This window comes from Anser anser (assembly GCF_964211835.1).
Source record: "Anser anser genome assembly, chromosome: 1".
In the NCBI taxonomy this organism is placed as follows: Eukaryota; Metazoa; Chordata; class Aves; order Anseriformes; family Anatidae; genus Anser; species Anser anser.
The window spans coordinates 3,811,631-3,836,080 of record NC_139720.1 but is presented as its reverse complement, the minus strand read 5'-3'; the positions used below and the strand labels follow the sequence as shown (position 1 = coordinate 3,836,080).

Below are 24,450 nucleotides of genomic sequence, written 5' to 3'. Positions count from 1 at the left end.
GCCACGTTTTCCATCGCCTTGGCCTTCAGCCTCACACTCCGTCCACCCCAGAAAATGGCAGCAGCACAGATCCAACACACAACACCGCTCTGACAACAGTCCTGCTGCTCCTGGCGCCCTGACCAGCCCTCTCTGAGCATCCCCACGTTTTCTGCCACCATCAGAAATTACTGGTGCCCAGACGCTGCTCTAACACATCACAAGCGAGGTGCCCTGAAAGTGGTTTGATTCCCGAAATAATGGGGATTACATCACAGCCCTGCCATCCTCGTAATCCCCAAAGCTTTCCCCCAGTCTCGGTTGGAAGTCCCATTCCTACTGTGGTGAGACTGAGCCGTCCTACACCCAACACTTGCTCACAGCAGATGTAGGGAGCATTTCCTAACTCCGGCCCAGACAGCAGGTTCCACACCCAAGGGCAAAAATCCAGCACAGAGACACAAAGCTGGGCATCTACGTGCTTTTAAAAATATTCAAAACCAGCTCAGTACTGCCTGTTCCAGAAGAGTGCACGCTGCATGGACACTGCTGAACTCTGATGTGAAGCTTAAAATACACTTCTGCTGCGTTACCTTTGTATTTTGGTGTAAAATTGGTAACATCCTGGATTAGAGCTTATGTTTGGGGAAAAAATAAGTTACTGAAGGAATTCTGGAAGTAATCATAAGGATAGTAACACAGAGAGGAAACAAAACTGATGCACAGCACTGAACGGTTAAACTAAGGAACAAACAGGATTGTGTCTGAGGCACTGCAACACACCACAAACCTGCATTAGAACTGTTACAGTGGCATGCTGATTCTGCCATTCATCACCGTATCACAGCCGCTTGCTGACTGTCCTATTAATCATTGTATCACACTTCAGAGACTCCTTACAGATTTCCCTAATGGACCCGTGTGCCATCAGCACTTTTTGCAAGGAAGGAATTGTGTTGGGAGTTTGCTGGGGAATATATTCACCTGCACTTCCAGGCTGGAGCAGTGCTCTGTTTACACCAGGCTGTAAAACCACGAGACAAACAGCACTCATCCCGCTTTCAAGGGCCATAAAATTCCTCTCAGGTTTCCAGGTAAGATGAAGATAATGCGTATCCTGCGTGGACATGACACGATAGGTTAAAATAACTAAAATAACTGAAGTAAATACACAAATTGCGCTACACAAACCTGTAAGATAACCCAGGCGCATGAAGCAGGAAGTCAAAAGCCGGACAGACGTGGAAATACAGATTAAAAAAAACATGAAAACTCAATTAAAGCTGTACAATAAAGCCCAGAAAACAAATACTTCTTTTTCTTTTCCTTAAATACATGTTACACACTTCAAGGTTTGATATTCATGATATATTGCCTTGTACCACCGCCCGTGAGTAAGAAACCTTTCCTCAGATCCCACCTCTTTAGGAGTCTGGTACCCCAGTACCAGGTGTTTTTGGAGAATGGAGGGAAAGGATTTGCTACAACCCACCCCACCTTTTTCTCCCCCAAATCAACAGCCCTACAAAAGAGATGCTGGAGCCTGCCTCCTGCACCACTGATCCCCTCCGTCTGCTCTGTGCAGCATCTTGCAGAGATTTCCAAGTCATCCTGAGTCGTGCACAGCTCCACCTCTGACCCTTCCTGTCCGCGACTCCTGAGCAACACGCTTTATCTAATTAATTCAGTGGTTTTTAGGAAACTACTTTTTCCTGCCAGTTTTTTAAACCCAGAGGAATTTTCTAGATGTGCAGTGACAGCGCATGAGTAATAGCTCCCTCATTAAACTACCAGGGAGTCATAAAGCATAACAAATTGTTCAGCTTCCCAGTGTTTTTCCGATTGGCTTTCCCTTTCCAAGCCCCGTAGTGCTCACAAACATCCCAGCTATCCGAGTGACGTCATTTATAGTCAGAAGCCTTAAAGGAAACAACATGTCCACGTTGCTCAATCCTCTGGTATTCTCGCCGTCAATTTATTTTTGCCCTAGGGCAGCTTTAAGTTGTTTTCCTTTTTAAATCAAGAGCTGGTTTTGCCCACAAGAAAGGGTCACGGTCGAGAAGCAGGGCGGTACGGTGCGGGAAGCCGTGAAGACGCGGACGACGAGAATAAACCCCGCTCTCCCACGGCAGGGCTCTGCATCCGCCACCACCGCATCCACGCTCGCTGCTTCTGCGCTTCAAAAATGCTCCTCGGTAGGGAAAGGAGAAATCCTGCTTAAGCTAAGAATACAGCTTTGCTTTACTCACCTTCTGAATAAGGTAGCTGTGTTTCTGGATTTATTGGTAGGTAGAAAAAGGTCATTTATTCCCTTTCAGGCTCTGAGAGTCAAACTGTACAGAAGACAGCCTGCTGGTTCATGACATGCCTTGTAACCATGATTCCTACAGCACTTTCTGAGGGTGAGGGGCAAGACTCAGCCTCCTGCTGGCCTGTTCAGGATGAAGCAGCTTGTACTTCGTGCTGCTCCAGGTGTACCTTCCCATCCCACGTGGTACCCGCCACTTCAGAGACTAAATCCTACCAACTTCTTTCTGGATCCACCTCTGGCAGGTGCAAGGTAACTCAGATTTGGAGATTCATACAATCCCAGACTGGTTTGGGTTGGAAGGGACCTCAAAGCCCAACTCATCCCAGCCCCCTGCCATGGCAGGGACACCTCCCAGCAGCCCAGGCTGCCCCCAGCCCCATCCAGCCTGGCCTCGGGCACTGCCAGGGATGGGGCAGCCACAGCTCCTCTGGGCAGCCTGGGCCCTCACTGCCCTCATAAGTCCTGCAAAGAACACAGTAAAGACGAGAAGAGTCCCAACACCTTTTAAAAAAACATGGAAAAAAAAAGCATCACGAAATAAATTCTATCCTGCCTGGGAGATTAAAAGGTTTGAGAGTATTTGTATTTAGCATTTATTTTGCTAAAACCACAGAAAATGCTAACAAGACAGCATGACTGTCAGCATAAACCTGTAAGATGCAGTGGGGATCCTCATGCTACAGATGGCAAAAAGAAGGACAAAATCAAGTCAGCGTAAGGTGACCTAGCATCTCACACCACCGAGACCTGAGATCTGCCTTTTAGGGAGCAGCAGAAAGCGAAGGAATGAGAGGAACTAGGAGCTCCAGATCATGGCTCACAACGCGTTTGGCAAAGTGGCGAGGAGACCCATTAAACGTACCAAGGTCACTGACCTGACGGATTTCTCCAGGCAAGGGCTAGCAAACGAAACAGCTGAGCACTTATTCCCTTGTAGAGAAACCTGTTGGCATCTTGCTCTTTATCTCCAAGTCAATGGTTTTGATACTGAGAAAAAAAGTACACATCTGAGACAGAAAACAAGCACAGTGATTTAAGTCAGCAAGAGTCTGCTAGAGCAGTAACCGAGCAAAGATGCCAGCCCGGTGGTTCAGGAGCCCCATCGCTGGTATCTCGCTGGAGTTTGGTATTCAGGCTGTCAGATCTGGCTCTTGGCACTGCTCTGCAACTGGCAATGGAGGCTGGATCAGCTTGCCAGCCTAGCTCATCACATCAAAAGGCAACAAGGTACTGGTGGGAAACGGGGATTTTCAGCAGGGCTGAGATACATGGCAGGCACAGTGGCAGATCGCACTGATGAACTGAAAGGGAATTGGAAATTTGGGGTATTTTAGAGAAGGTTCATGTAAAATGAAACAAGGGAACAGCACAGGAAATGAATTACGAAGACAGACAAAACTCTCACTGCCCCAAGAACAAGCCAAAGCCAAGATCTTCCGAGAGTTCAGAAATCAGGTAGATGGTGATAACATCCAAGACTGGATGTTAGTATGAAAGAACAAGGTAAATAAACCCTCAAATGTTTGCTAATTGTCCTCCGTAGCCAGTCCTGTGCTCCTGTTCCAAGCTGAGCATTTCAGAAAGAAGCACGCTACTACACCAGACTTTGGGAAGTGTTTCCAAAGCGGCAGGGACCATCAGGCCAGCTGACAGCTCCTCATTAAAAAAAGCAAGGAGAAACAAAAAGCCAACTTCTTTTCCAGGCGGTGAATGACACCGGCATGAGACTGACAACTTTTGGAATGAGGTCACCTCCGCTTCCCTTCAGAAATGATGCTAGCAAGTACAATTAACAATAATTAAAAACTCCTTTCACAAAGGGACACTATACGTTTATTATCTCTGCTGAAGCCTAATGAAAACCATCACAATGGGCTTGTTGATTTTTCTTTTAACCAAGACACGACAGAAAAGAGAAGGAAATTGGCAATGAAAAACAGAAGCCCAGTTTTCTTATGTGCTGTGGTGTTTTGGCTCAAAATGTATGTTGTCCCCTACTTTCATTGAACAACTCACTATTTACGACGAAGCAATGACAAAACAACCGAAAATTCTTGTTTGAAAAAAAAAACTTAATGCTTAAGATGTGACCTTGACACGAAAATTTTGACAGAAGTGTAAGCAATAAGCTACAATCACACTCACGAACAGTTAGTGGCTTTGGATCTAAGGATTTTCTTTCACAGGTATCCAGCTGCAAAAACATCTTTAGTTTCTCTGCATCCCCATCGACTACTACAAATTCTGCGATGTCCACTGCAAGGACATGAAATGCTTTTTTTATTTCTAAACTATTTCTTATTCGTATTTGTTTCACCTTATGTGGGGAGCAAAAGATGGCAGAGTTCGCTCAGTAAGAATCCAGTCAATACTCCGTTGCTGAAAAATAATAGCATCTGTAGCTCGGGTCGTTTTAGGATTTTAGGTGCTGTGCAGTGCCCTGCCTGGCCCACAGCTACTAATCACAACACTGCCTCACTCCCAGAAAACTCACGTTGTACCTGCTGGCCCCACAGATACGTCCCAGGTACCCTGAAGTATCTCTAAGGCACCCGACACCCGCGTGCCAGCAACTGAATCCTGTCCCTGAGCATTTGTAGACAGGTATGTGAGCAGGTATTAAGTTATTTGGTCTTTGTACCAGAGCCAAATCCCACCCATGTAGTCTGCTGCACATCCATAGTGTAGCAAGATTTTAACAAAAAAAAAGGAAAGAAAAAAAAAACTTTATAAAGGTTTTTTTGTCGTTGTTGTGGACAGTGAAAGTTTCGCTGCTCTTTCCCAAGGAGGACATTTTGATGGTGGTGTCTCCATCCGAAGGCAGGCAGAGCTGCCAGATGGGATTTACCACCAGAGCTTTAAGGCACAGACCTTGGCAAGTGGCTTTGCCCAGGAACGGGAGCCCTTAGATCACTTCCAGAGCGCAACTGGTTTCTGAAAGATTTACTGCTGTAACCCTGAAGCGCCCCTGCTGCTACGCACCTGAGCACTGCCTACAGCCATCGTGGACGGGTTTCACAGCCCCGCCGACCCTCCTCGCTGTAACAGGGGTGAACGATTTGCTCAACCAAGCCCATTTTAGAGAAGGTGGCCACTGCTGGGGAAAGGGAAATGACAGGGTTAAGAGGAGAGCGCCACGCACAGGACCACCTGCCCGCGGCAGGAGAGGTGCCAGCAGCAGCCAGGAATAGCGGCGGGCAGAAGGGAAGGAAATTCAAGCTCTTAAGCAAGAGGTCAAGCCAGCCCGAGCTCCTTGGCACTCCAAGGATGGTTTTCGAGGGACTCAGCCCTGCGAATCCCCGCTGGTACTGAGGGCGAGCTGGGAAGGCTGAGGACCACACAGAGGGAGGATGTTGTGACACACGAGCAGAGAGGTCTGCTGCCGGTGTTTGGTGTGCGCTTACAGCTGGGCTGACTGTAAACAGGGCGACCACGTGGCATCCGGAGTGTCACGCACCGACTTCCTCAGTGTCACGCTGCCTTACAACATCGTCGTCAACGTCTACCAGCCCAGAAGGCGTCTGCAAAAATGGGAGCCTTTATGCAGCTCCTATTGACAACGCCCATCTCAGCCATCTTCCATGACTCAGGAATCCGTTTCTGGATGCTAGCGCGTGTTTTCCACTTCCTTTCCCTGCAGTGTATGTAACAGAAACGAATCTGAATGCTGACACAGTGAGTAGATTGATTGCAGTCTTTTATTTTTTTGGACCGAGTCCCAATTTTAGTCTGATCTGGTTCTCAGATAGGAGGTTGTACATTGTCACGTAGTTTGTAAAAGCAGTTGCTACACTGATTTGACAAGATAGGCAGGGCTGTGCATCTGCGTATCAGAAAGCCAGATCGTGGGCACAGCAGATGCATCAAATTTTCTCAGAATAATAAACTGGAGATTTACTGAAAACAATATGGAAATAATTTTATGGGCTTCTTCCAAACATGCAGATAGAAATACAGGTCAAATCTGCAGAGCACGTTCAAATTTGCATGCTCATGTTTTAAAAGCAATTTGAGAAGAAAACATTTTAGACTGTTACCAAGCCTGGGAGACAGCAGACTTGGACTGTTTTCTTGTACTATTACACTGCTGACCGTGGAGCATGCCAGGTTCTGGAAAAAAATCAACTTTCAATCAATTCCCCAAGTGACAGGTGAAATTTCCCAATTGCTCAGTATCCAGAAGGTGCCACCGCGAGCTGGAATTAAGCTCATAGATGCTGTCTGCTGCCAAGCACTTTGAAAACCTGGTCTTTTAAAGGACAGCTCTGCGCTCAAAATGGAAATTCATTAGTCAGTACGTGCCAGCAATGGAAGCAAACATATCTGAGAAGCTCGAGCAGTTCAGAAGCCCTTTTCTGAAGGTGTGCTGGCAGCACAAAAAGCCGTTTTATTTATTTACTTGAAAAATAATAACGCTGTTTAAGCAGCGATACCTCGGCTACAGATTTTGAGACTGAAAAGGTTCATCTCCTGTTTTCCCTATCATATATATCCCAGTCTCTGACACAAATTTATTAACTTTATTCAAGAGAGGTCATCTTGCTACTGTAAATGGCAGTGGGACTAGTATTTGTACGCAGCTTTTAATGGGCGTACGATTTTGAGATCGTTTTTGACAGGTATTTACACCTTGTGATCTGCACATACACTTCTGGATCAGAACCTCAAACTTCCAGCACCTCCTGAACCACCGGGTAAAGAAGGTACTTGGATCTCTTACTCTGCGTTAGCTGGTTAGCATTTCTTTTAGGAAATGAACCCAACATTTTTTAGGCAGACAAACTGTTTGCCCACTAATGGATTCGTCCTACCAGATCCAGCAAGACAGAGGAATAGTGAAGCCCTATTTCTGGTAATAAATAGTAAGCTCTGAACAATTCCTCAGACCAAAACTGTAACCTAACAAGTCCGTGCACCAGAGCCTCCATCCATAAAACACAGCAACATGCAAACAGGGAGCCACAGATTTTAATACAAACGTGTGCGACCTATCTGCCAGATGGCAAGCATCACAAAAATATTATTACTACTAGGCAAATACATCTTGCACGTAGGTGCAGTCTTAAGGCAGCAAACAGCTGACACACATGACTGATCGTAGGGAAGAAAAAAAAACTCAGACAAAACCAGAGAATCACAAGGGACGGGTGCTGTTTTCTTGTTTTGTTTTTTTGTTTTGTTTGTTTTGCTTTTTTTAAACCACCCTCCTTCGCCCTACTCCCATTTCAGCATTTTAAACAGTTTCGACACGCTAAAAATATTCTTACTTCTTGTTTAAGCTGCGTGGCCATTTTCCTATGGACGCTACCTCAGGATTACATAGTCAACAGAGCTACCAGCATTAACTGCTTGCTTTTTTTCTGAGATCAAGTGAGCGTTTCCCTTCACTTTCTCTTGAGTGTGTCCCTTCAACAAACAAACAGAAAAAGCCCGGTAATGAAAGTATTAAGAGATAATATCGCCAGAAATAAAATCTACTTTACAACAGCAGGAAACAATTAAGTTAATACGTAGACTTCAGGCCACCTACTCCCATTTAGCGTTCAGAATGATAGCTGGAAAGGCTTAGACCTCTACAATCTGAAATCGAAGTGAAATAAGCCAAGCAAAGGGGATGTATTTCTGAGCAACTCACCTTTTGACCATGCTGTTGTGAACTTTCTCCGTAGCGTCTAAAATACGCTGCTCCACTGCATAATCCCAAGCCTTGAGAAAACTAGTAAGCCTCCTTCCCTGTAGTAGCTTCCTGCACCTGCCCCTACAGGTAATAAGGATTAGAAGGATCAGAATCGCGATGTTTATGAAACTTTTTTTCTGCTCCGAAAGCAGCTCATTTCTTATTCTTAAAATGAAAGGAGTGGCTGCGTTTAAAAAAAAAAAAAAAAAAAAAGGAAAGAAAAACAACATTATGAAAAGGAAGCACACACCCATATGGAAAAAAAGGGCAAAAGACGAAGCATGCTTATTACAAATGCTCTGTAACCTTGTCACCCACAAAAAAAAACAAACAATTAATTAAACAGAAAGGAACCTTCAAGGTTTTCTTTCCTACGTACTCTCAGAAATGTGATGACTATCTGTATTACCATCGCGGGTGCACGCTGCTCTTACGATTGTTGTTCTAAGCCTTAGTACCACGCGTAACAGCAAACAAGCTCCTAGCTAGGGTTGCAGTTGTCAGTACTCTAACAGTTTCTGCGCAATCCCACCGTCAGCAAGCGCCAGCAGTGCTTCTGACCCAGCAATTCAATTCCTGCAGCTCCTAAAACACAAAGCACGTGGAAACACTCCTGTGATTTGAGCTTATGTAAGTAATGCAAATCCTGGGCTTTGACAGATCCACAGCCCAGCAGGCTTGCATTAAACATACCCCCACGTTCCTCTGCACCTTACCTCGCAGCACGGTTACTACAGCGTTTCAACAGCAGCACGAGATGTGATTTCTTCTAACAGCACGACATCTGCCTAAGCCCAGCAAATGCTTTCTGGGTTTGATAGAAAAAGAAGGCTGCCTGCTGCATGAGCTCGCCTGGCTACAGTTACAAGCTTTGGAGGAGCTTTGGTTTGCAACAGGTGACTGCTTTGAAGATGAGATTTCTCTGGCTGGGGATAGTTTGAGGAGTTAGATGCCCTGATGCCTGTCCCAGACACTGGTGTAACCCAGCTGCAGGGATTTTGTGCCCCGCAAGGAGAACAGGCACCTTGCTGGGAGGAGGTAGCAAACACCCCGTGGTGCTGGGCTGGGTCCCATCTTCCCAGAGCAGCCTCCAGAGCATGACATGGGCTGAAACCACCCGTGCAGGGTGAAATGACAACCACAGAGTCACCACGTTCGTTACAGCCGGCTGCTTGGTCATCATCCTGCTCTTACATCCACGTGCAACCAACATGGTTTTCCTCACAAAGTAGGTTCAGCAAGGGGAAACTCACCTTGCCTGGTTACTTGATGCAAGAAGCAGCAGGGCCAGGTCTGCAGTAGGATGTTTCGGTGCACCACCACTTATTAGTTATTCCTTAGCAAATACACACCTTTGGGGCAGCTGAGATAAAGCCTGTAACTTCCTGCAGGAGTCATTCACCTCTATTTGGACTTCAAAAGGACCTGCATTCTTACAATAAATATTGAAAATGTACCACACGCAACTTAGTGTAACTTAACGGGATAGCGGAGCCATTACCTTCAACAATGGCCCGACTGTACCCAGCCAGGAAAAGGTCACAGCTAGGGCTGTAACTCTGCCATGGTAAATTACAAACAATTACTGATTAGACACAGTGAACTATGGCCAGCCTTACACCGGTTATGGTAAAAGATCCTAAGGAAAGTCATCAGTCAAGGTTTGATAATTATTTTTAATGACTGCAACTTCACGTTTCACTCATTGCAAGGAAAAGAGTTTCAGGTCTGGGAGATGCTGTGATGCTGCTGTGTTGTATATTTGTACTTTGAGCACATCTGGCACTTCTGTGCCTTTTATCTCTGCCTCTCCAATGAGGAAGGTCACCACGTGGGTGCTGGAGCCCTGGCACACGTACCCCGAGGCTGTGGTGTCCCCTCCTCGGAGAGCTGCAGAAGCCACCTGGACGTGGAGCAGGGTGGGAGCAGAGGCACCCAGAGGTGCCCTCCCACCTCAGCCGGGCTGGGGCTCTGCGGTACTTGCCACCTAACTCCTTCCACTTGCAGCTCTGGGCCGTTTCAGCTGCTGGCAACGTCCACTACGAACAGCAGTGCTCCAGATGGGCTCAGGCGTATGTTGGGTTCACGTGGTTTCTCCGTGACTTTGTCAGAGCCAAAACCACCTTCAAATAGTGAAGGTTTTACATACTCCTGCATGACCACGAGCAGAATACAGCCACATGACCAAGGCCAAGCTGGCTGCCTGCTGTATTCAGACAGACACACGGACATTTATTTATGACCTGCCCTCCCACGAGCTGCAGGCAGGCTGCTGGAAAGCAACCAAGGTCTCGAGGGTCCTCTGCTGAGCACAGCGCGGTGCCTGCACCAGCACCCAACTCCTCCACACGCCTCGAGGAGGCTGTTTTTTCTCCCCTTCCTTCAAGTATTGTCACGGAGCCGTCCCATGAAGCTGCTTCAACCTTCCTGCTACATACCTACCCCTCCAGTCACCCACTCCTACCTCCTCTCGCACTTGCCAGTCTAATTACCCGCCCACTCGCATTTTCTCTTACTCACTCACTAACCCACCCCTTTACATGTTTCTCATTCATTTCCCCATTCAGTTACACAATCCGATCCTCAAATACCTTCAAACCACTCAGCAATAGTAATTTTACCTCCTGCAATATTCCTGTCCTCACCTCTCTCATCAACATCCCTACCCTGCGTTGAGCTTCTTAGGTGGCTTTAAGGAAGGCAACCGAAAACTCTTCTCTGGAGGCTTGCAACGCAACCCTCTCATCATTTGGGGCACTCTGCAATGAGAACAGTAATAAAATGCTTCAGAAACCAGAGATTTGGGCTAAAGGCGCCGGGGTATGACCATAGGCCACTCTTTGAATGGCCTGGCTCAGGCCAGCGTGGCTATGAGCCAGCTCACACCAAAACCAAACCAGCCGCTCTCTCATGGGGTAAGAGCAAGAACAATGCCCGTTTGTCTTCCTTATGGCCAAGGATATTTATTTTGGGGGGTGTTGGTCGAGCTCTTTGTGGTGAAGACGCTGGAAATCGTGGAGATGACCCTGCCTAGGCGCCCAAGACTTCTGGTAGCGAAGACCAGGCACTGAGAAACAAACAACAAGCAAGCAACCCCCGGATCCCACCAAGATGAGTGCAACTCTAAAAAGAAACAGTATTTATAAAGTGGTTCTGAGAACGAGAGAGGATAATGGAAAGGGGGGAAAAATGAAGATGCAGATAACGACAGTACAACTTCCACCGTTTCTGTCACTAACTGAAACGTGCCTTTTCGTTCATTTTCCCTGCAATGCCTTCTGCAGACTTGCCTGCACAGGATCACTCCCCTGCAGTCTGAATGTCACAACAGAGTTCAGAAGCACTTTATTTACACCGGTGTTAATAACCCCACCCCAAAAACCGTTTCCAGAGTAAAACTGGCCTTTTCAGGTAACTTTCAGCAATTTCTCAAGTGACACCAGAACAGACCACTCTTATTCTGGAATAAAAATATGCACTGTAGAAATTATACTATTAGCAGTTCGGTTTAAAAACCTACCTTTAATCAGATTTTTTTCCCAAATCCTAAAGATCTGAATGTGCAGCACTTAGGTAAGTGATACATTAATATTCAAGAGCCCCAAATACTGTTCTGCTCATATTTGCAGGCTGTTAACATCACGGAGAGAAGAATTGCTGCAAGATGAGACCGTAGCCTTGAAACAATGTGGTGAAACAAAGAAATGGAAAAATTTAGGCCAAATATCAGGCAAAGAAAAATCTCACCATCAAACTTTGTGGAAAAGAGTATCGAAGTGGAAGGCCAAGTTCTTAGAGTATCTCTAGCCATAAACCGCAGAAGTAAAAAAAAATAAAAAAAAAAATGCAGCAGAAAACAAGTCCTGGCAGGACGACGGTCTGGATGATCTAATGCACTTTCCATCTCTAACATCTATGACTCTGTAATTCCGTAGGAGCACTTAACAGAGGGCTGGCAAACTCCAGTACCAGCTTAATCGGCTGATAATAATGTGATAATCAAAGTCTTCCACCAAAAGGATGCCCTTGTGCCTGTACGCTGCAGTTACGCCACACCGCCTTCGCTCGAAGTTGTGCACGGCGTTGCCATTAGAGAGCCTGATGTGAATGGCAGTAATTACAGAGTTGTGTATAGCTCTCCTAAACAGGCAAAACAGAATTTAAGTAATTAAAGAGACAATCATCGTCTTTCTCACAAAATGCCTAGGGTCAGCTTTTGACAGCAGATCTGATGATACAGAGTTCAACTTTGTCACTGCTTATGCATGCAAATAACTTTACTCATGCACGCAAGTACGCGTTAGCAGGACTGGATCCATTCTAAAAGGCATTTTCAACTATTTACCCCTAACTTTCAGGCTTAGAAAATCCTCCCCTATGGTAAAATACCAGGTTGCTTCTCTGATCGAACTGCTTCCAAGTTACCAGGTGAGTGTACCTGCAGAAGGCAGAAAGCTCAAGAGCAGATAGAGCACAAGCACACCTTCCATCTTTAAAGCATGTGGACAAGAAAACTGGGTTCTAACAAGAAAAAAAATTAGAATAGAGAAGTTTACAAGGAAACTACAGAAGCAAAAGAACCTCCAAAGCAGAAGAAAGGAATAAAAAAAAGATAATCTTTTATGACATGAAGAACTCCACGTATCTGCTAGAACCCCGCTGCCTGAATCATCGCTGCCCTGAAAGCTTCTTTGGAGTCTGAGTCTTCTTTTGGGTCTGGGGTCTTTCATTGTTCTTTTCCTGGCCAACAGAAATTCCACCCTGACTCTGATGAGTATGGGGTATGATAGGTGGGATCACAGCCAAAAGCAAAGCTTGGGGAAAGCATCAACAGAAGAAAATTCACAATGCTGTTTGAAAAAACATGGTGAATCTTTAAGTGCCATGAGCCTATCAGGCTTTAAAAATACTCCTTCTATACTATTTACACTGATGGCTAGAAATTTTAGTATTGGAGGAACTCCTCTGACACCGTACAAGAGGTGTGCCAGCCCTCCTCTCAAGTACTTTTGTAATTTCTGACCAGAAAACGGAAAGGAGTAGCACTGTTGCTGGTGTACAAAAGGGGTACGTCAAGTACTCAGTGCACGTGGATGTTCAAATGAAACACAGACACCTAAAATCCAGGTGCCAGTGGAGAAGAGGGAAGACTAAAAATGGATAGGTGCATGTTTTGGAGGACAAGGCTCACTAAATGTGTATCTACACCCGACAAAGTCAGCCCTTAGCTCTAGCCTGAGCTCCACTATGAGTAACAGAGAGACAATGGGCAGTTTCCTGATAAGACTGACCTGAATTTAATTTTAATGCAGGTGTCACAGAAAGGGACAGTCCCACCTTCTCCTGTGCTTCTGGCCATGAGTTCCTCCTCCTACTTCATCATCAGCACGAGCAGCCATGCAGCCATGCAATGACCTGGATCCGTTTGGAAAGCCAAAACCTTACTTTCCCTCCAAAAAGGAGGAAGAAAAATCTAATTTTCAACCAGATCAGCAAGATGATCCAGCTCACCTCACGGCCACGTGGTCACCAGCGCTGACCTTGGAAGAAGCTAGCCCTGAGACCACACGAGAAATCTGCACAGCAAAACCTGCTCGGTACGCTCAGGTCATGCTAAAACATCAGCTGCAAGACAACACGTAAATGTCACGGTCCAAAGACATCCAAAACTGGCAATAATGTTGACTTTAAAGAGTAATTCAAGGGTAAGGGCTCACCTGGGCAGCTGGGCACTTCTCCCCCTGCGGATCCCCCTTCCTACAGTCCTCGAAGCAGCAGCCTTCGGGCAGACCTTGAGCTGAGGCTACTCCCTGCCCTCCTACGGGAGCGGTGCCAGCGCAGAGCGGAATTCAAAATCCACAGAGCCATAAAGAGAAAGCACCGGAGGGCAAGTATGACTCCATGAGAAAGAGACTCCCAGGAGAAGGGCCAGAGCCCTATACGCTGATCCCTACCCCAGGAATTGCTCATGCCTACTGCACCGAAGATTAGATAAAATGTATACAGAGCTCCTTTTATACTAAAGCTTCAAAATAGATCCTATGAGCTATGTAAATACACCGAAGAGCCAGTGAGAGCTCTGCCCTAACAGGAGAACAGCACATACCTACCTGTATTCTTGGAAATATTTTTATTTTTGGTGGATAAAAGAAAATCAAAGAGCGAAGCTGGAGATCTTCACAGTTATGACTCACTTCTGCCAACCTCATGTTTTGGCAATAAAGCTGTATATACAGGAGCCTGTAATAACAGGTCATACGAGGAGTTTCAGTAGCCGCTTAGGTCCCAAAAGTTACAATTCGGGTGCGCGATCTTCGATTCCGAGTATGAATTGTGCCAGAAAACCCCTAAATTCACAGCCTGGCAGGGCAGCACCGCCTGCGGGCAGCCTAGGCCACCAGGAAATGGGTGGGAAGCGAGGTGAGGGAGCAGGCAGGTACAGCGATCCCCGTGCACGACTCCTGCAACTTCACGGCTGCACTCGGTTCCTATTCAGAGCCCGCACTGCTGGTGTGCATACCTTTTTCTTTGGCTCGATGCATTATTTTTGTTTAAATTTTGGCATCCCGATTCCAGCAGAACAATACGAGAGGAAGCGCTCTCCTCTTCCAGCTCCAATTTCCAGCTCGCCGTTTTCTATGCAAACTTCAGCCACAAACTCCGCATTTGGATCGCCGTGGGCCATGAAGAGCTTAACTCCCAAATTTACAACACAATGCAAAAAGCAAAACCAACGATGCCTCCCTACCGCGCCTGCACACCTTCAGACGGGAATCCCTCCGAAGTCAGCACAAATGGATGCTACCAAGACACTGCACACACTTAAAACACCAAGCCTTCGGATGTCTTAGTGAAAGAAATCACACTACACACCTGCGTATCTCATGTCACGCTGCTTTAGTGTCTTCCTGATATGCAATTTACGGCTTGTACTTCGAAAGATATGGTTTATGATAAAGGTGGTGTTTTTTGTTTTTGTTTTTAAGCAGCATCAAGTCTTTCACTTACTAATGCAGTAAGCAGGCGGTTCTCTGCTTCAGAGAGGAAGCGCTGTTGTATCAGCCTCCATGGGCTGCATTTTTTTCGGTCAAGATAATCAGAGAAAGCATGGAAAAAAGAAGTAATCCCCGCACCGCGTATTTTAGGTTCTCTCCTCTCTACTAGGCAGCATTTTAAAAACAAGAAGCCATCAGAGATAGTACAAACACACATGCAAGAAAAAAATTCATCAGCGTTCAAACTACAGAACGTTTTTTTCCCATTAATTTGGGTCCGTGCCATCCCTAGCAGTGAACAGACAGGAACAGCCTGCTCCCCAAAGCAGCGGCAGCTCCCCTGCCCCGCAGGTGGGTACACAGCCATTAACTGGAGATCTAAAATTGCCTCTCCTTAAACGGGTCCTGCCTGTAATTTCTCAGTAAATGGGACTGCTCTGGTGCGAGGGAGAAATTTGATCCGTTGCTTCAATTTAAGTTTAACAGTTAACAAGTTAGGGGCTATAAAAATCTGCAACTGCCTTTCTCTCTATCTGAAACGATAAGAAGAAGAAGAATTGGGGGCGGACGGGTTGTTTTGTTTTTGTTTTTTAGAACACATTCAATTTGAAGAACACTTTGATAAGCTTACAATTAAATAAATGATCTTCAGAAGATATGCAGTTAATTCACAAAAATACTTGGCAGGAGCCTAACTTTAAATATCTAATTCATATAACATTCTCCTTTATTTGTTTAATTCAAGTGAAATATTTTCCTCCGCCTTTTCCTTTTCAGAGGCTTTTCACACCCACATAACAACCGAGTGACTCTTCCCTGACCCTGCCTCCCACTCCTTTCGGCGCAACTGCTCACTAGAAACTTGCCGCGCACGTAAAGCTCCTCTCCTGCGATCCAAAGGAAGCACTTAAGGAAAGGAAATCCAGCACAATGCTCAACCTTCCTCTTTTTTTTGAACCCCTGGGCTTCTTCCCAGCTCTGCAGGGATGGGTGGTGGGTGTGCTGCCCTCCATGCTGCAGGAAAAAAAGGGGGAAGGTTCCCGAGCACCGTGCTGCAAACTCACGCCTCAAGAGGGTTGGGAAAAGCCAAGCGTCCTCGCGTCACCCAGCCCGGGCAGGAAAGCTGCCCCTCGGTGAAATCCTAGCGTCTGTTAGCACACAGCACCACTTACTGCAGCTGCTGTCTGCACGGGAGATGTGCCACGGAGCCTGGTAAATCCAGCAAGCTCTCTTCTGCTTTCCCTATCTTCTTGCCATCTATGCGTGCAGCACGATTTGCTGGGAAGCAAAGAGCTACGGCATCACTAATATCCTCTTTAAAAGGAAAGCGGAGCGACGATGCTGATAAAGCACAGAAGGTGAAGTTAAATATCACTACCCTCACTTAACTGACCGGGCAGCTAGGAATAACGGCTGCCCCAAAAGACCCCCTCCTCCAAAAACCAGCCCCAAACCAGTGGCAGTCGAGAGCAGATCCAGAGAGCACGACTTCCAGAGCCAGCTCCATCAGCCAGGGGGATTCCTTCTAGCCAACAGCATGCTAATCGTTTTTTTATTCTAATTATTTATTTTATTTTTTTTTCCTAAGAAACCACTAATTGGTAGCCTTTTTCTCGGGATTTAAAAAGCCACTTAAAAATAACATTTCTATTCTAGGCGTATTTCAGGAAAAGTATCATTGAATTCCAGGCACGGACATCCGATTATCATGCGAAATTCAAGAAAACCGAAGCCCTGCTCATTCAGCGACGAGTATCAGGGATGTGAGAGAGCAGCAGGGCCTCTGGGATGGTTCTGTCCCACGGCTGGGGCACAGAGGTTGCTCAGCACCCCCGTCAGCAGAGGTCTGCAGGTGGAAGTGGGGAGGGAAAAGCCATTTGGGATGGGTTTTGTCACCCAGATCAAAGCGTGCCCCCTGATTTCCAGACTCCTTAACTCGCACAGGCCAGCCAGCCATTCTGTCAGAGCTGCTCCGCTGAACAACGAATACACCTTGCCATGCTCACACAGCTGGAAAGAGATTTCTTTCCATTGCATTTAGTAAGATAGCATCTTAGCACCGAAAAGGAGAAGTTCATAAACTTACCCCTGCGTTGCCAGGAGAAGCATCTGAAATCGAGCCCAGGTGTGATGTGAAGTCGGCACCTCGGCTCCTTGCTGGCACAAGCCCCAGGCGAGAGGCAGCAGGTACCAGAAGCACCTCTCCTGTGCTAGTCCTGCCCGGCCGCTCACAGACGCCTTCTGAATCTGCCACCAACAAAAGAAACCACAATAAGACTGTTTCCCTAATTCTTCATAACTGAGTCAGTAGGTCAACAATTCCTTCGGTTTAGGAGCCAGACCAATTCCCTTAAACGCCCCCTTTTCGCCTTTTTTTTTTTTTTTTTTTTTTTTTTTTCCCTCCCTGATGGAGAAGCCAACTGTCTGCTGCCAGTGGCAGCTCAGCTGCTCGCAGGACAGAACCGAGCGGGCTCCCAAAAAAAAAAAACCACCTCGCCCTGGCGCAGACATCCGTCCTGACACAGCTCCATTTTGTCTCTCACGTCTGGGAAAAGCCACAAGCAAATACTTACAAATAAAACCCAGGCAGGGAAGCGCTCGCCGTGCACCTTGCCCGCTGCTCCTGGCTCCTCCAGCCCCGTGCCCATCGCAGGCGCGCGGCGGCACGGAGAAGAAGAAGGGCACGGTCCCCAGTGCCAAACCTGTCCCCGCTCCATCCCGGGAGCATCCTGCCTGCGCCTCCCAGGCGCGCTGCTCGAACAAAGAGAGAGCTCCGAAGCTGCTAGCCTTCTTCCCGATCCATGACTCAAAACGTCTGGTTGAAAATTGGTTTCGTAATAACCCTTTAGTACCACCTACTCACATCACCGAGTGCCTCTCGCAGCAAATGCACAGGAAATCACCACCGAGTGCCAATGGAGCTCCTATTCCAAGAACTAGCTCTTTCGGTTATTCCCCCATCATTTGGAAACCGAGATGCTTTTACTTTCCCTATCGCACAGGATATTTCTTTTTTTTTTTTTTTCTTCTTTAAACAGAGCCTTTAACTATGATCCTGTAAAATACTCGGTTGATAAATCACCAGCTGAAAACTCGCCCACTGTAAAGAAAAGAATTTCACAATATTCGTTCCAGAAAATACAGTAACTCCTTTCTGGAAATAATTCACCGGACAAAAATCCGAAGGCCAGGATTAATTTTCGGAGACAGTTTGCATCCTGCGCAGCACACAAAGACGATGCAGTAAGCCACGTGCCTTTGTGACCACCACCGGCAGACCCCTGAATCACCCAACCACAGGATGAGTCGCCGTGAACGATTTCCTCTTCTCCTGCGCTCCCCCGGCGTGCTTTGTGCCGCTGCCATCTCCTGAGCCTAATCCTGACTCGGATGGAAATTCCACAACTCATCTCCCGAGGCTGCGGCCACCGGCTAACGGCGCGGCCAGCTGCTCGCTCCTGCTTTGAGTCACCTGCCAGCGGGACAAAAGGAAATTGCTCAGCTGCGAGCACGTGGAGGCCCCCGCGAGAGCCTCTCCCTCGCTGAAATCCCAAAGAGCGGAGCGCTCGCGTCACCCCCGAGGGTGCTCGAAAAAAAAAAAAAAGGTGAAAGTGGGTAAAAAGGACACGACCGCGGCCGGCTCAGCCTGCGATGCCAGCATCGCTGGAGCAGCAATGGAAGGGGACACACACACACACACAAAAATAAAAGAAGACATTTCACAAACACGAGACCTTCACTGTGCGTGACGAGAAGAATAATTAAAACAACCGAGAGAACTAATCTGTGGCTGGCTTGGGAAGTTAACTCTTTGAAGGAAGCGATTAAGGAAGAGAACAGAAGTCAAGGGTTGCGTTTATCAACAAGTCAACTCAAACAGCCCAGCCTGCTCGTCGCTGCCACGGCCCCCCATGGGTGCCAGCTCCCACCCCGCTGCTATCACGGAGATTATGAAGCAGTTACTACCTTAAATAAATCCATCTTTTAAGAAATATCAAGCCCCGCTTTGCCAGAACGACAAAGGCTACGAGAAAAGCACCCACAGCGTCCTGCACCTCTTGAGGAAAGTCCCTTTATCTAACTCCTATTCAGGACAGCAATCACTAGGGTTTCAGCGAGGAAACCCCATTAACCACGGCACTGTTTATGAATGCAGGCCAGCAGCGCTCGTTTTTTTTGTTTGTTTCATCACGAATACGCAGCTCGCGAATTCAGCCATCCGAAACAAGCCTCCAACTTCTCCAAAAAAAAAAAACCAACAGCCGAGTGCAAGGCGATTAGTAGCCGTTAGTGCCCGTACGTGCGCCTCGAATCTTTGGGAATTTCACTAAAAGGAATTAATGCTGAAGATCCGATTGTCTAACCTGCTTCTGCACGCAGAAAGAGCCCGACCTGGTGCCTCGACAGAGGGGGAGGGAGGCACTTCTTGTTCCTGTTTCGCACCCGAGTTTTTTCCTGCGCAGGAGATGATCTAATTATCCAACGTGTCAGGGTATTGCTTCACCCTTTCTCCTGTGTCTGCTGCCATTAACATATTTTAACAATTCAGCTCGTCAGGGAGCAGGCGAGGCACCGTCCTTACAAACCCATCACAAAGGCTCGAGGCTTCCCACGTCTGGTCCCGCACCTAGCTGGCGATGCTGAGCGCGAGCCGGCAGCAAAGCTCAGGACACGCAGCCCTCACGCCGCTCGTACCTGTTCGATAAAACCCCGTCGGTGAGCTCTGGCCGGGACCGTTTGGGGTCCTGCCTGGTTTGGGGGGGAAGAGAGCCCCCCAAATGACAGCCCTCTCCTTGTTCCCCAGCGCGTGATGCTCGGCGGCGGGGACTTCCAGGGAGAGGGGGCTGTCACATCTCGCGTGCAAGTGGGCACAGGCGAGGAAAGCGAGGGAATCGAAGCGCCTAACGCCGGTCCTGACCGGCTTGAAACAACCCCGACACCCAAATATAACACGCACGGCACCTGGATTTGCACGTGTGGGACGCCAGCCCGAGTTTCCGAGCCTTTTATCAAACGCCTTTCTCCTGGCACGAGCAGAAAGCTCTTCAGAGCTCAGCCCCTTCCGTGCACCAGCATTTCAGAGATGTTCTCTTTTTTAAACCTTGCCTCGAGCCACGACAACAGGTTTGGTCAGCGATCAGCTCGAGCAGAGTCCCTGTGCCTTATATTAGATCCCCTGGTCCTTAGAAACATTTTCTTCAGCGAGTTTTGTATATAAGAGCAGTGTCTATATATAAACTTGTTTACGACTATTTCTAAGAGCGAGCCCGGTCTGAATCAGCTCCTTTATTGTGATCGAACACGCTGGGCTCGTTCCCAGTTAGTGCTTATGTAAGGCCTTCAAGGAAGTAGACGCTTATTTTGTACAAAATCAAGCCAGCATAGTAGTAGGTGCAACGGAATTACCCTGTTACACATTAAATTTTACTAATAAAAGGCCCGCACTGCGGTCGTAAAGTCAGACGCTGCATCCCATTGGCACAAACAGTCCAACACTTCCTGCCATAAAATCAAAACCCATTCACGCCAAAGAAAAGATGACAGGTAAGAAGCAGCCGCTTTTTTAGTGTGAAAGTATCATGTTCCTTGAAAGAAAAGATCGGGTAGCAGCAGAAGTGGCTTACCTAAACCACTCGCCTAAGTCCGACGGAAAAATTAAAACAACAAGCACTTTCGAAGACAGCTATTTCCAAATGCACGATGTGAATTTTCCCAATGCAGGGCTGTTTTTTTCCCTGTTTTTTAAAATTATTGTTATTATTATTACAAATGTGCTGCTTTCTTGTCCTTCTGAAGGACCCTTGCTCCTCTGCCAACTGCAGCAGCTTTCTGAACCGTGCCCCCATCACTGCTGCTCGCCCTGCAGGACTGCTCGCCCCCAAAGCCCGGGGAGGAGGAGGCAGCGCTGGAAGCCTGCCCCAGGCACTAAACGAAAAGGGAAGGTGGTCAGCGATGCTTTCTGCTGGTCTGCGTGGGGCACGGGGGACACCTGGGCGTCTGCTCCAGAAAAAAAAAAAGCATCTCTGTCGGAGGTGAGCTGGGGCAAGCACTGGCTCCCTGGAGCTGGAGGCACGCACAGAGACACAGGCAGTGAGACCACGGTACCCACCTCGGGGTCATTTAGGAGCCCGCACCCAAATGAAGGATCGGTCCCACCTGATGAGCACAAGCACCTTCCACTTCGCTTCCCCTGCTACTCTTGGCTCCCTCCCATTTTGTGCCACCACGAGGAGGCAGCTCGAGGGCTAAAGCAGCTGCGACCTAAACCTCGTCTCCTTTAAAATTAACTTCTTCTGGGGCTGATCCTGAAGCCTGTAAACTGCGAAGTTTTGGGCGGAAACGTCACGGGCAGTACCTGGGCTCTGGCCCATGCGCTTGGGTGCAGAGCCCAGCCTCACCCTGCAGAAGGGCGCTGAGTGCAGCCGCGGGGCTCAGCACCGCACTCAAACCGTCCTTGGAAAAGTCAGCCGAAGAGATGCTGCTCGTCCCTGGGGTTTGATTTCTCTCCTTAATCCTCTCTCTGCATTTTATCCAAGCTACATAAGCAGACCTCGAGTTAGGACAGATACACTTCCAGCATTTAATGCTGGCACATTTAGTTTTCTTCCCACTTAGCCTGCTGGCTATTTTTAGATGTTTAAATTCTCTTATTCTCCCTACAAGCATCTTCCTTCCATATTATTTGCAGTTTGCAATCCCAGTGCTGGAAATTTCGTGGGTTTTTTGATTTTTTACATTTGGTCTCACGTGCTTACACACAAGCAGCACACACAAAGGAGGCTCGGAGCTGCAGGATCTGATAGGAGAGGCTCAGTTCCAGCCCCGCTCTGAAAAGGACGACTTGAGGGGCAAGCGAGGGAGCACAGAAACGCTCTCCTGCCGTCCTCTGGTAGCTACAGCAGATGGATCACATAACCCAATCCAAACAGAAAGAAACTTGCCTGCTGTAACAAAGGACACGATGACCTCTAGGTAAAAATCCTAGGAACAGCAAGCACACAAAGCCCAACCTGCGCAACTCGAATTCGGTGCCAGAGCTCGAACCGGAGATAACAGTAAGGACAAAACACTCACGCCAGACTGGATTCAGGCCGTAATCCATCACACACACGTGCCAAATGGTGGAATAAGCCTCGTGCCTTTTAACGCTCCTCCTTGTAGGGCCTGTTCTTATCTTGGTGATGAAGAAAGATTTTCAGAAAGGTTTTCAGAAAGGTTTTGGAGTCTTTTGCAATTTGGTGGAGCCTTCTTTAGCCAAGTGGAGAACAAAATAAAATGGTTACAGCCGCAGCAGTTGACGTCCTAGTTCTGATCTGCAAAGGGAGGGCTTCTCGCGACAGGGCTCTGTTGATGGATCATTGTATACCACTGAATTAGTATTATCATCTCCCCCTCCCTACCAAAACAGAAGTGTTTTAACTTTAAGATTCATTTGGTTTGCAAACTCCCTTCGGTTCCTCCAAGGGGAGGCAATACCAGCAGAAACTGTTTTCTTGACACGCAGGTACAGACCTCTCGAGTTAGCGTATACTTTGTCGAATAGCCTAAAAATTTCCCTGCTCCTCCTTCTGATTATCAAGTCCCTGAAGAGCTCGGTCCATGCACTCCAAAAACCGACAGGGTAGCAGGAACCTTTAAGTGTTTACCTCCGCCAAGAACAAGGGAATATTTCAGAAGTAGTGAGTACGAGGGGGTGGATTTGGGGGGGGTTTCCTCGATGGGGAGTGCTGTGTTTACACCACTAGATGGCACGTTTGAAGCTCTTGGCACCTCTGCGAAAAATTACAGTAAGGCTTTGCTCTGCATCACACCATGTTTATCCTGCTACCCTCACCCGGGATGGAAAAGTACAGGTAAAATGATACCGTGAGCAGCCGGAGAAGGGTGACAGGCAGGCAGGCAACCACGTGTAAAAAAAGGTGAGCACGCGGGAGGGCACGGCCAGCCAGCTGAGAGCAGCACTGCACGAGTCCCGAGCGCTGACACCGCAAACCTCCGACCTCGGTGCAGCCTCTCCAAGTCACTCCGCAGCCTGGACGGGTGCACGCTGGGGTTTGGGGAGGGAAGATGGGAAAGGAGGGCGAGTTCAAGCTTCGGGGGCACGAGGCCACGTCTCACCGCTGCTCGCTGTGCCCCGTGGGCACCGCTGACTCCACGAGGTGGGATGTAGCCTGCAGAGCTGCAGCTGGAGGAAAGCGACCTACGTGGCAGGCTGGGTATCACCCAAGGTGTACTTTATCTGATGCCTTCATGCTTTAAAATTCTCAGAATAGCGATTTTTTTTCCTGCCTGAAAAACCAAGTCACTGGTATTGATAAAACACCAAATGTTTTCACTGTGCTCAGGAAGACGGAGGAGACTGGAAGACCCCAGAGAGCCCAAAAGCAGACACAAAACCAGTTTACAACCGCTCCAGCACACCACTAACATCAACTGACGGCAGGGAGAGCTTTCAGGGCACAACCTAACAACAGGGCAAGACCAAGCCAAGCCCCGGCACAGTATTTTTTTCACCGTAAAACCCAGCTTTTCCACCAGGGCCAAGCACCTTGCATCCCGCAGCGGCGGACCCGAGCTCTCCACGGCAGAGAAGCAAACACCCCAGCCCACGACCCACTGAGTCAGCTTCGCGGGCAAGTCACCTCTTGCACCGATACACTTCGGCGTGTGCCTCGCTGTGCCCTGGTACCGGCCCTGGCAGGGGATGGCAGCGTTTGGCAGCGCCGCTTCCTTTAGGCTCCTTGCTTGTTCTCGCTGCCAGTTCCTTAATTTCCGTCATCCCACTTCAGAGGTGCATGAGCACAAGCATGTTTCTGCCCCGACCAACGCTGCCTCCGAAAGAACAAGTCAGTTCAGCACCAGCGTAACTCAGGCACGGTACTTGTCGTGGCACCGCGCTGCACATGCCCCGTATGTGCAACTCCACTAAAAAGAGGATTAGGAATTCACTATTATCGCTTCACCACTCGACTTAGTCCTTGGAACTGGCACTAATGCCAGTGAAAAAACAACTGTCAATTTACATTCGAGCAGGAAAGAAGTTTTCCTGATAACGCCCAAGGGCAATGGCAAAGATACTTCTTGTCCAGATGGAAGAAGCCTTCCCCCCTTCCAATAACTAACAGCTCAACCCCAGCGCTGTGGCAAACAACTTTGTTTTCCCTCTGTATGTAGGATTTAGCTCTGGAAGGATGCCCCAAACTACACGGACGACGTACACGGAACTGGCCTCACCGGTCTCAGCTTCAGGGAAGGACCACAACGTGCTCCATTCCTGTCCCTAGGAATCCTGCTCTTTCCCAATCCATCAGCTTGGTGCTACTTGTGTATTTACACACACGTTGAGTGTCACCCTAAGCAAATATTTCCCCAAAAGCACAAGAGTACTCACTTCTGCGCTGATGTCTGCGGCCCCTGCCAACACAGCCACGTGGGCAGCAGCACCCAGCAGAAGCAGCCCCGCAAGGCCTCTGCTTTGAGCACACAAC

The 24,450-nt window shown here is 48.0% G+C and overlaps 1 protein-coding gene and 1 long non-coding RNA gene across 16 annotated transcripts in view; one reads left to right on the top strand and one right to left on the bottom strand.

Annotated features, from left to right (window-relative positions):
- LOC310897289 (uncharacterized protein) overlaps window positions 1-24,450 on the bottom strand; it is a 127,466-nt gene that overhangs the window by 14,291 nt on the left and 88,725 nt on the right. For 2 of the 15 annotated variants that reach the window (XM_083830727.1, XM_083830726.1), the window contains exons 4-5: window positions 17,049-17,209; window positions 964-1,096 (exon numbers count right to left, since the gene is read on the bottom strand). The exons of 1 other annotated variant lie outside the window; for it this stretch is intronic. In XM_083830727.1, the coding sequence (XP_083686853.1) occupies window positions 964-1,096; window positions 17,049-17,209 (294 nt within the window). Of the gene's footprint in view, window positions 1-963; window positions 18,435-24,450 lie in introns of all 15 variants that reach the window. 12 more of the 15 variants (XR_014582199.1, XM_083830724.1, XR_014582190.1 and 9 more) reach the window with 11 other exon arrangements.
- Window positions 5,836-24,450, top strand: part of LOC310897346 — a 44,951-nt gene continuing 26,336 nt past the window's right edge. Inside the window, exons 1-2 of the long non-coding RNA XR_014582238.1 lie at window positions 5,836-5,965; window positions 11,597-24,450. The exon at window positions 11,597-24,450 is cut by the window's right edge and continues 26,336 nt beyond it. This is a non-coding gene — a long non-coding RNA (uncharacterized lncRNA). The remainder of the gene's footprint in view (window positions 5,966-11,596) is intronic.